This window comes from Eleutherodactylus coqui, chromosome 2, assembly GCF_035609145.1.
Source record: "Eleutherodactylus coqui strain aEleCoq1 chromosome 2, aEleCoq1.hap1, whole genome shotgun sequence".
In the NCBI taxonomy this organism is placed as follows: domain Eukaryota; kingdom Metazoa; phylum Chordata; class Amphibia; order Anura; family Eleutherodactylidae; genus Eleutherodactylus; species Eleutherodactylus coqui.
Window position 1 is genome coordinate 318,907,311 of NC_089838.1, and position 12,329 is coordinate 318,919,639.

Consider the following 12,329-nt stretch of genomic DNA (forward strand, 5'->3'; position numbering starts at 1 on the left):
TGTATAAACTTTGTAAACAAAAAGATTAGAAGCGCTGCCAACCTGAATCTTGAATAATCTCTGAAAGCCATTGCAAGCTTGGTTCTTAGTATACAGCAGCTGCCAACTAAAACCCCACACATCACTTTATTTAATGAAGGACTATGTGGACAATGCTACCAGGAAGTCAAGATACCTTATAAATTCCCACCTTCACTGTGTAGTCTCTAATAGCATCATGGAGCGGAGGGTGGTGTGTCTTCTACTGCTGTCCGGTCTCATTGGGTCCTACGCCCAAACGCCGTGAGTAGTTTTTAATTATTACGTGTCCACTGAACATCTTATCAATGCTCAAATCTCCAGAAAGAGAACAACAAGATAACCTTCTGAAATGGATAAGAAAAAAGATTCAAGTTACAGTGTGAAAATGTCATCCCTGAAGAACCGACCGCAGTTCGTTAGGTAGCAAGACTATTTTGGCATTAAGGCCCATGGGGATTTTTTCTTTTTGTGTCAGCACATGCAGAGAGCTATATATTTTTTTGTATTCCATATGAGGCTTGTTTTTTACAAGCCAAGTTGTAATTTCCAATAGCACTAATATTGCATTCAGCTTGTTGAACTTTTTTTCTACTTTTTTGGCGGGCGGGCAAGGAGAAATGACAGCAATTCTGCCATTGCTTTTTGTATTTAGTGGTAAAAAGAACTTGTTGATTAACTTTTACTAACTTTTTTAGGCGGGGGGGGGGGGGGGGTGTGTATAAATAACGGCAATGGCCTCCACTGCTGGGCAATTCACCATGCAACGTAAGAAGCAAATTATTGTACTTTTATTCTATGGATCACCATGTATATGGTAAATGAAGTATGGGTAGTTTCCTAATGCTTTACAACCGTTGCTTCATCATAGCACGTCAAACATATATTTTTTTATGTTGCTTCTCACCAAGTGCAACAGCCCTTTTACTTTTCCATTGATGGAGTTACGTGTCGGCTTGCTTTTTATGAGAAAAAAATGTAGTCTTGATTGGTAACCTTTTGGGATATACTTTTTTGTAATTCTTGGAGAGGAGAATAGAAACCAAACTGCACATTTTCTTTCTCTACATTGACTAACTTAACTTTATTCTTTTAATTTCTTTTAGGGATAGGGAGGTTTTTTATATTGATCTTTATTTTACCGTTTTTTGCCCCATTGAAAGTCTTGAAAGTACAATCTGGCATGGCCCTATAGGTTGGTGCCTCTGCCAGACCTAGCGGCCTTGATAAAACCTTCTACTGCCATGGAAAGCAGTTAGCATCCTGCATTTGTGTTGTGAGTGCCAGTGGAGTGATAGGAGCCCCCTTCCTTTGCAAGCCCCATATCATTTAAAAGTTATAAAGTGGCCGGGATTAGAGGTTTCTCAGAAATAATAGAGGAAGCCCGGCAGTCAGTCACCACCAACTCACTGTTGATCCATGGCTACAGCTTTTGCAATGCCATGACAAACATGGAGTCTTTGGACAAAGCATTCCATGACGTACATGGACGGTATGTCACAGTGTATAAAGAGGTTAAAGGGGTTTTTACAAGATTGAAACAACGTGACTACAGTATGTGGTATTCATACTCAGCTCTTGCAGTAGTGCTGCGATTGCTGCTGGATTGACAAAGTCTGGTATGGGTTCTGCCCCATTTAGCTCAGTAGGTGTGATGTAATGTGCTCATATCTGCGAGTGATTAGCTGGCTATATACCTGGGCTGATACTGAGCTAGGGTGCTGTGTATTGTCAGTTGCTCGCTGTCTGAGCTTGCGGTAAGTGGCACCTGTGGACAGCGTGGTTTCCGCTGTGATGTTTACAGAGGACAGTTCTGTGTGTTGCTGCTTCATGGCCAGCTAAGTGCTGTGTGTCATTTTATTTTCATTTTGTGGGTAGGGTTACTTAGGTCTCAGGAATGAGTGCAGGCCCGCACCTATCAGAGTGATCAGTCTGCCATGTTAGGCAGGGCTCTCTTTCTTGTCGTCACGTATTTAGGGAAAGACTTCCCATTTATTTTTGTGTTGTTTATATTAGCTGCCGCACGGTGGGCTATTATTTGTGCATATCTGCAGGTGCAGGACCAGCATGTCATTGGCGGATGTAACATCAGCTTTTGCTTCCATCCAGGTTTCTGTCTGATTCCCATTTATGTGGCTTTACATGAAACCCTGGATGGAATGTGATGTGACTTCCATTTATTAAAAAGTCTAGCTTAGATTACAAATTGGGGGTCACCTGTTGGTTGGACCCTGAGAGGAGGGGCCCCCAACTGAATTCTGATTTGGGAACCATGTGTTTTACATTTTTTCCAAATAGTTGACTAAACCTAAACCAATCGCTAGCACCACTATAACTAAAATCTCACTAAGACATAATGGCATCAATCTACAGTAAGTAGAAAAAAAATTGTTGGAGAGATTCACACCAAATTTATAAAAAGTCACATGCTAAATCTCCATAATATTATATATGATAATTAGTTTACTAAACCAAACAACTACTACAATAAACTAACATCAACTCTGCGTCAAATCTGCATGTTGTAAAGTTTCTCTTTATTTCTAGAGACCCCTCCAGGTCTTATTTTTAGTGTTTCCTTTCGGCGCACCAGCTTACAGTTTTGTCTCCTCTGAACAGATGTACTTTGATTACTCCTGGCATCCTACGTGCCGACACTAAGGAAACCATCGTACTGGATGGGCACAATACTGGATTTGAGGCCGAAATCAAAGTCCAAGATTCTCCACAGAAGAAACGATTGTTTGCTCAAGGCAAGATCTCTGTCAACAGTAACAACGGTTTCTTGGGAACCACTACAATAGAGGTAAGTCATCCACATGTAGCAAACTTGTAGGATTCACTTTTAGCTGGTGGTGCTTACGAAAAACATGATCCCTGTATACGTCCTACATCACTGGAAGACTTCCACCTATACTGCGGGGTATTTTTTATGTTACAATAAAGCCGGATCTTTTAAACACTTCTTTATTCCTTTATTTTAAAAAAATCCATAAAATTACAAACAGTAGGTACCGTGTGACATCAGGTCTGCGCTCAGAAGTGTTTCAAAAGACATTTCTTTCTTCTTCACAGCTCACAAACTGACATGGGACTTCCCATTAAAATCAATTACAGACCAATCATGCATTTAAATCATAAGTGCACATTTCCACAAGTTTGATTGCAACCACCCCCCCCCTCCATTTTTTTTTCATATCTCTCCTTTCCTTTTTACCCCTTTCCCTTTCTCTTCTTTTTAATAAATATACAGAAAATCATGTTGCCCTGTATTAGGATAGGTAGATATTAGAGATGAGCGAGCACCAAAATGCTCGGGTGCTCGTTACTCGGGACGAACTTTTCGCGATGCTCGAGGGTTCGTTTCGAGTAACGAACCCCATTGAAGTCAATGGGCGACCCGAGCATTTTTGTATTTCGCCGATGCTCGCTAAGGTTTTCATGTGTGAAAATCTGGGCAATTCAAGAAAGTGATGGGAACGACACAGCAACGGATAGGGCAGGCGAGAGGCTACGTGTTGGGCTGCATCTCAAGTTCCCAGGTCCCACTATTAAGCCACAATAGCGGCAAGAGTGGGCCCCTCCCCCTCCCAAAAACTTTTACTTCTGAAAAGCCCTCATTAGCATGGCATACCTTTGCTAAGCACCACACTAGCTACAACAAAGCACAATCACTGCCTGGATGACACTCCGCTGCCACTTCTCCTGGGTTACATGCTGCCCAACCCCCCCTGCACGACCCTGCGTCCACAGCGCACACCAAACTGTCCCTGCGCAGCCTTCAGCTGCCCTAATGCCACACCACCCTCATGTCTATTTAGAAGTGCGTCTGCCATGAGGAGGAATTGCAGGCACACACTGCAGAGGTTGGCACGGCTAGGCAGCGACCCTCTTTAAAAGGGGCGGGGCGATAGCCCACAATGCTGTACCGCCATCAGGAGCTGCACACGTGGGCATAGCAATGGGGAACCTATGTGCCACACACTATTCATTCTGTCAAGGTGTCTCTGCATGCTCCAGTCAGACCGGGCTTTTTAATTCATAGACACAGGCAGGTACAACTCCCTATTGTGAAGTCCCTGTCGACCAACAGCATGGGTGGCTCCCTGGAACCCACCGGCGATACACAAAAATATCCCATTGCATTGCCCAACACAGCTGAGGTAGTAATGTCGTGCTTAATGCAGGTGGGCTTCGGCCCACACTGCATGCCCCAGTCAGACTGGGGTTCTTTACAAGTGGAAACAGATGCATTTATAATTCCCTGTGGACCCACAGCATGGGTGGGTGCCAGGAAGCCACCGGCGGTACATAGAAACATCCCATTGCAGTGCCCAACACAGCTGAGGTAGTAATGTCGTGCTTAATGCAGGTGGGCTTCGGCCCACACTGCATGCCCCAGTCAGACTGGGGTTCTTTACAAGTGGAAACAGATGCATTTATAATTCCCTGTGGACCCACAGCATGGGTGGGTGCCAGGAAGCCACCGGCGGTACATAAATATATCCCATTGCATTGCCCATCACAGCTGAGGTAATGTCATGTTTAATGCAAGTGGGCTTCGGCCCACACTGCATGCCCCAGTCAGACTGGGGCTCTTTAGAAGTGGACACATGTAGTTACAACTCCGTGTGGACCCACGGCATGGGTGGCTCCCTGGAACCCACCGGCGGTACATAAATATATCCCATTGCAGTGCCCAACACAGCTGATGTAACGTCAGCTGTAATGCAGGTGGGCAAAAAATTAATTGGATTACACTGTAGGCGAGGGCCCACAAAAATTGGTGTACCAACAGTACTAATGTACCTCAGAAAAATTGCCCATGCCCAACCAAGATGGCTGGTGAAACCTATTAATCGCTTTGGTTAATGTGGCTTAAGTGGTAACTAGGCCTGGAGGCAGCCCAGTTTAACGAAAAATTGGTTCAAGTTAAACTTTCAACGCTTTTAAGAGCATTGAAATGTATAAAAATTGTTTAGAAAAATTATATGAGTGAGCCTTGTGGCCCTAAGAAAAATTGCCAGTTCGGCGTGATTACGTGAGGTTTCAGGAGGAGGAGCAGGAGGAGGAGGAGGCATATTATACACAGATTGATGAAGCAGAAATGTCCCCGTTTTGGATGGTGAGAGAGAACGATGCTTCCATCCGCGGGTGCAGCCTACGTATTGCTTAGGTATCGCTGCTGTCCGCTGGTGCAGAAGAGAAGTCTGGGGAAATCCAGGCTTTGTTCATCTTGATGAGTGTAAGCCTGCCGGCACTGTCGGTTGACAGGTGGGTACGTTTATCCGTGATGATTCCCCCAGCCACATTAAACACACTCTCTGACAAGACGCTAGCCGCAGGACAAGCAAGCACCTCCAGGGCATACAGCGCTAGTTCAGGCCACGTGTCCAGCTTCGACACCCAGTAGTCGTAGGGGGCAGAGGCGTCACGGAGGACGGCCGTGCGATCGGCTACGTACTCCCTCACCATCCTTTTACAGTGCTCCCGCCGACTCAGCCGTGACTGGGGAGCGGTGACACAGTCTTGCTGGGTAGCCATAAAGCTGTCAAAGGCCTTGGAGAATGTTCCCCTGCCTGCGCTGTACATGCTGCCTGATCTCTGCGCCTCCCCTGCTAGCTGGCCCTCGGAACTGCGCCTTCTGCCACTAGCGCTGTCGGATGGGAAGTTTACCATCAGTTTGTCCACCAGCGCCCTGTGGTATAGCATCATTCTCGAACCCCTTTCCTCTTCGGGAATGAGAGTGCAAAGGCTCTCCTTATACCGTGGGTCGAGCAGTGTGTACACCCAGTAATCCGTAGTGGCCAGAATGCGTGTAACGCGAGGGTCACGAGAAAGGCATCCTAACATGAAGTCAGCCATGTGTGCCAGGGTACCTGTACGCAACACATGGCTGTCCTCACTAGGAAGATCACTTTCAGGATCCTCCTCCTCCTCCTCAGGCCATACACGCTGAAATGATGACAGCCAAGCAGCATGGGTACTGTCAGCAGTGGGCCAAGCTGTCTCTTCCCCCTCCTCATCATCCTCCTTATGCTCCTCCTCCTCCTCCTGAACGCGCTGAGATATAGACAGGAGGGTGCTCTGACTATCCAGCGACATACTGTCTTCCCCCGGCTCTGTTTCCGAGCGCAAAGCGTCTGCCTTTATGCTTTGCAGGGAACTTCTCAAGATGCATAGCAGAGGAATGGTGACGCTAATGATTGCAGCATCGCCGCTCACCACCTGGGTAGACTCCTCAAATTTTCCAAGGACCTGGCAGATGGCTGCCAACCAGGGCCACTCTTCTGTAAATAATTGAGGAGGCTGACTCACACTACGCCGCGCAAGTTGGAGTTGGTATTCCACTATAGCTCTACGCTGCTCATAGAGTCTGGCCAACATGTGGAGCGTAGAGTTCCACTGTGTGGGCACGTCGCACAGCAGTCGGTGCACTGGCAGATTAAACCGATGTTGCAGTGTCCGCAGGGTGGCAGCGTGCCTGCGGGATTTGCGGAAATGTGCGCAGAGCCGGCGCACCTTTCCGAGCAGGTATGACAAGTGGGGGTAGCTTTTCAGAAAGCGCTGAACCACCAAATTAAACACATGGGCCAGGCATGGCACGTGCGTGAGGCTGCCGAGCTGCAGAGCCGCCACCAGCTTACGGCCGTTGTCACACACGACCATGCCCGGTTGGAGGCTCAGCGGCGCAAGCCAGCGGTTGGTCTGCTCTGTCAGACCCTGCAGCAGTTCGTGGGCCGTGTGCCTCTTCTCTCCTAAGCTGAGTAGTTTCAGCACGGCCTGCTGACGCTTGCCCACCGCTGTGCTGCCACGCCGCGTTACACCGACTGCTGGCGACGTGCTGCTGACACATCTTGATTGCGAGACAGAGGTTGCGTTGGAGGAGGAGGAGGAGGAGGAAGGTGCTTTAGTGGAGGAAGCATACACCGCCGCAGATACCACCACCGAGCTGTGGCCCGCAATTCTGGGAGTGGGTAGGACGTGAGCAGTCCCAGGCTCTGACTCTGTCCCAGCCTCCACTAAATTCACCCAATGTGCCGTCAGGGAGATATAGTGGCCCTGCCCGCCTGTGCTTGTCCACGTGTCTGTTGTTAAGTGGACCTTGGCATTAACCGCGTTGGTGAGGGCGCGTACAATGTTGCGGGAGACGTGGTCGTGCAGGCCTGGGACGGCACATCGGGAAAAGTAGTGGCGACTGGGAACCGAGTAGCGCGGGGCCGCCGCCATCATGCTTTTGAAAGCCTCCGTTTCCACAAGCCTATACGGCAGCATCTCTAGGCTGATCAATTTTGCAATGTGCACGTTTAACGCTTGAACGTGCGGGTGCGTGGTGTCGTACTTGCGCTTGCGCTCAAACTGTGGCGCTAGCGACGTCTGAACGCTACGCTGAGAGACATTGCTGGATGGGGCCGAGGACAGCGGAGGTGAGGGTGTGGGTGCAGGCCAGGAGATGGTAGTGCCTGTGTCCTCAGAGGGGGGTTGGATCTCAGTGGCAGGTTGGGGCACAGGGGGAGAGGCAGTGGTGCAAACCGGAGGCGGTGAACGGGCATCGTCCCACCTTGTGGGGTGCTTGGCCATCATATGCCTGCGCATGCTGTTGGTGGTGCCTCCCCAGCTGATCTTGGCGCGACAAAGGTTGCACACCACTGTTCGTCGGTCGTCAGGCGTCTCTGTGAAAAACTGCCACACCGCAGAGCACCTTGACCTGTGCAGGGTGGCATGGCGCGAGGGGGCGCTTTGGGAAACAGTTGGTGGATTATTCGGTCTGGCCCTGCCTCTACCCCTGGCCACCACACTGGCTCGGCCTGTGCCCACACCCTGACTTGGGCCTCCGCGTCCTCGCCCGCGTCCACGTCCTATAGGCCTACCCCTACCCCTCAGCATGGTGTATTACCAGTGATTTGATTTCCCAGGCAGGAAAGAAAGTGGCGCAAGGCTGCACTCAACCGTAGCTGGTTGCGTCTGATTTTTTTACGTTCTCCACGCAGCACACACGTACCCAGAGCCCTGACGGCTGTCAGAGGCAGGGCAAATATACTTTTTTCCCTTTTGTTTAAAAGGATAGGCCCACTGCGTCTATTCACTGAATAATAATTTTAATAACTGTGTTGCGGCCCTGCAAAACTGTCACAGAACTTTACTGTTGCAGAGTTACTAACTGTGGCAGAGCAGGTATTTCCCAGGCAGGAAAGAAAGTGGCGCAAGGCTGCACTCAACCGTAGCTGGTTGCGTCTGATTTTTTCTGAACGTTCAGCGCACAGCACACACGTACACAGAGCCCTGAGTACTGTCAGAGGCAGGCCAAATAGAATTTTTCCCCTGCTTTTTATAAGGAACACCCACACTGCGTGTATTCAATGAATACTAAGTTTAATAACTGTGTTGTGGCCCTGCCAATTTGTCCCAGAACTGCAGTGATGCAAAGTAATTCGCTACCTACAGCAGATCAGGGATTTCCCATGCAGGAAAAAAATTGCCGCACGCCTGCGGTAAAACGTAGCTGACTGCGTCTGATTTTTTCTGAACGTTCAGCGCACAGCACACACGTACACAGAGCCCTGAGTACTGTCAGAGGCAGGCCAAATAGAATTTTTTCCCTGCTTTTTACAAGGAACACCCACACTGCGTGTATTCAATGAATACTAAGTTTAATAACTGTGTTGTGGCCCTGCCAATTTGTCCCAGAACTGCAGTGATGCAAAGTAATTCGCTACCTACAGCAGATCAGGGATTTCCCATGCAGGAAAAAAATTGCCGCACGCCTGCGGTAAAACGTAGCTGACTGCGTCTGATTTTTTCTGAACGTTCAGCACACAGCACACACGTACACAGAGCCCTGAGGACTGTCAGAGGCAGGCCAAATAGAATTTTTTCCCTGCTTTTTACAAGGAACACCCACACTGCGTGTATTCAATGAATAATGTATGTCTTCTGGCCCTGCCTACACAATTCTATCCCTGTAGTATTAATGCCGGGTGCAATGGTCTGCACAGCCGGTTTTGAGGAAAAAAAAAAATATGCAACACTGCTAACAGCAGCCTGGACAGTACTGCACACAGATAGATGTGGCCCTAGAAAGGACCGTTGGGGTTCTTGAAGCCTACACTAACTCCTAACACTCTCCCTGCCTAACCCCCACTTCTGTCCCTATTGCAGGGCGCAATGCTCTGCAGATCCAATTTTGGAAAAAAAAATACTGTGCTAACACAGTACTGCACACTAGTAGATGTGGCCCTAAGAAGGACCGTTGGGGTTCTTGAAGCCTACACTAACTCCTAACGCTCTCCCTACAGCAGCTCCAGCACGATAGTACTTTCCCTCAGCTAAGTCACAAGGCATGTGTGGCGAGCCGCGGGAGGGGCCGATTTTTATACTCGGGTGACATCAGATCTCCCCAGCCACTCACAGCAGGGGGGTGGTATAGGGCTTGAACGTCACAAGGGGAAGTTGTAATGCCTTCCCTGTCTTTCAATTGGCCAGAAAAGCGCGCTAACGTCTCAGAGAGGAAACTGAAAGTAACCGGAACACCGCGTGGTACTCGTTACGAGTAATGAGCATCCCGAACACCCTAATATTCGCACGAATATCAAGCTCGGACGAGTACGTTCGCTCATCTCTAGTAGATATGAGAATCATTTTTTTTTCTTTTGATGGTAATTTTTACCTACAGATAACGGGGGCCCCCATGGGGTCAGGATTCTCCTCTACGATAGCTAATCTGATGATGGCTCATTGTAACACATATAAAACTCAGAGTGTAGTACGCATGCTTCAGAGACAATATCATTATTATACGGGATCGCACTGAGGTTACGCCTCTGTGAAGCGACTAAAAGATCGGGATGCAAAAGATTGGATGTTGAATAGAGCTACAAAAAGGGTTAATAACATGGATAGGAATGTCTTGTTGGAGGATAAGGCAGTTAAAACTAAGGCAGTGGGGATTCAGGAGGCAGGCAGTGTTCAGCCCGCATTTCGGGGATTCAGCCGCTGCCGTACAAACATGAGATTTGGCATGACCATTCTTTAGGTCCTAAATAGGAAAAGTAAAGGGGTCACAACTCCATTATTCAATGATAAAGGCAAAAGAAACTGCACCCTTCTGTAATGTAACTTCCCGATGTCGTACAAGCGTGAAATTTGGTACGAGCATTCTTTAGGTCCTGAATGAGGTGAGAGGGAGGGGGCACATTCTGCAGAGGGACATCAGTACATGCATGATACAGTATTAAAAAAGAAAACAATCTCACCTTTTCCCTGCATTCCATCTTCAGAGTCTTTTTTCCATTTAGGTGATGCACGGAGCTGCCTAACACTGCGGTGTTCCAGCAATATTTTTCAAAATACAAAGATACAAATGGCCAGCTCTTACGTGCAAAAATCCTTTTCCTTTATTTCTTCATGTGCTCAAATCATGCTTCACAACCAGAATATGCATTTTTGCTTTAAAGGGGTTGTCCCGCGCCGAAACGGGTTTTTTTTTTTTTCAACCCCCCCCCCCGTTCGGCGCGAGACAACCCCGATGCAGGGACGTACAGAAAGCTCACCGGAGCGCTTACCTTAATCCCCGCGCTCCGGTGACTTCTATACTTACCTGTGAAGATGGCCGCCGGGATCCTCTGCATCCATGGACCGCAGCTCTTCTGTGCGGTCCACTGCCGATTCCAGCCTCCTGATTGGCTGGAATCGGCACGTGACGGGGCGGAGCTACACGGAGCTACACGGAGCCCCATAGAGAACAGGAGAAGACCTGGACTGCGCAAGCGCGGCTAATTTGGCCATCGGAGGGCGAAAATTAGTCGGCACCATGGAGACGAGGACGCTAGCAACGGAGCAGGTAAGTATAAAACTTTTTATAACTTCTGTATGGCTCATAATTAATGCACAATGTATATTACAAAGTGCATTAATATGGCCATACAGAAGTGTATAGACCCACTTGCTGCCGCGGGACAACCCCTTTAACACACAAGCCTTGTTCCCTTCTGATCCCAAATGACATACACAGACTTTTAAAACTCCTTAATTAAAATAATTGGAAGCAGCTTGATAAAATTCATTGTGTCAGGACCCGCCCACATTCACATCCTATTCCTTACTAAACTCCCCAGAGCTCTCATACCAGGACAAATACTCCCATTCAGCATGCTGTTGACATAGTATACAAGCTTCTATATCACATAGACTGAAAACACTATAGCATCAGGTCCATTACAGCTAAGTAAAGCAGTAAAGCAGTGTAAGCCGCCGACCGGGGTGGGCTTTCCAGAATACAGCGAAGTCCTGAACAAAAGACGCGACTCAAAACCAATCCATAGCAATGAGATTTTACTTAATTTGGCAGAACCCTTAACCAACCCGAACTCCCCCAGAAAGTTACATACACTCAGCGGGGAAGCTGAGACTCTTGTGCCATGCAGCGCTGTGCTCTATAATGTGCACCTTCAATATCCTCCAAGCTTTTGCCTAGCCGCAGGCCGTCTCTAACCAGCCGCTATTACCTTCTATCACCCTGGAAGTAGGAACAATCAGTGAGGATGCTAGGGAAGCACCGGCGGCACAGCACAAGAGCTTACAATCTTATCAACACACCCGTATTCTCCCCTTACACAACACCACTCAACAGATATAACAATATATATAGCTCACAAGTCAAGGCAAAGTACAGTTGCGTAACGTGTGACTTGTAGATATCCTTAGACAGCTCTACGAGTATAGAGTTCTCTGTGTGTTAGGACTATGTCGGACAGCTCAGTCCCCAGCAGTGCGGCCGGCGGCCATCAGTATGCCTAACTAACTAACTAACTGCCGGCCTTGTTATTAGTCTCAATTAGTTTGGCGGTGCGTGCACGGTTACACCAGAGGCCTTAGTTCTCTGGCTGACCCGGGTCTGGTGGGTACCTTTAGACTTTGTCCGGAACGCAGGAATAGGATTTCATCCAAGAACCATATGAACTCACTGACGCCGCTACTTCTGAGCCCGGTCTGCAATGACCATCTTCTCCGTTAAGATGGTAGTCTGACAAACTCTGGAACAGTCTCTAATGCAGCTCCCCTCACGGTAGGTCCGGTCCTCGTTGGGGTCCTTTTCCCGGTCGATCGCAGTGTCTCTCTCGCTAGCTGCAGTCCTCACCAGCTCATCTCAGCTCGCTCGCACGCACCTAACCGCTTTTCTCTCCTACTCTCTATGGTCATGATGCACTTCTTTTTTCTCTGTCTCAGTCCAGAGCACAGTGACCTCTTGTGGTCAAAAACAAAATGACAGTTACAACAGAAACCAGGACATTTACAGCAGGAGGACTGTTTCA

The 12,329-nt window shown here is 48.4% G+C and overlaps 1 protein-coding gene across 1 annotated transcript in view; it reads left to right on the forward strand.

The window, feature by feature from the left end:
- Positions 1-217: 217 nt before the first annotated feature.
- The window catches only part of LOC136610273 (venom factor-like), a 183,690-nt gene continuing 171,578 nt past the window's right edge, over positions 218-12,329 (forward strand). The window contains exons 1-2 of the mRNA XM_066589505.1: positions 218-282; positions 2,638-2,824. Of these exons, the coding sequence (XP_066445602.1) occupies positions 218-282; positions 2,638-2,824 (252 nt within the window). The remainder of the gene's footprint in view (positions 283-2,637; positions 2,825-12,329) is intronic.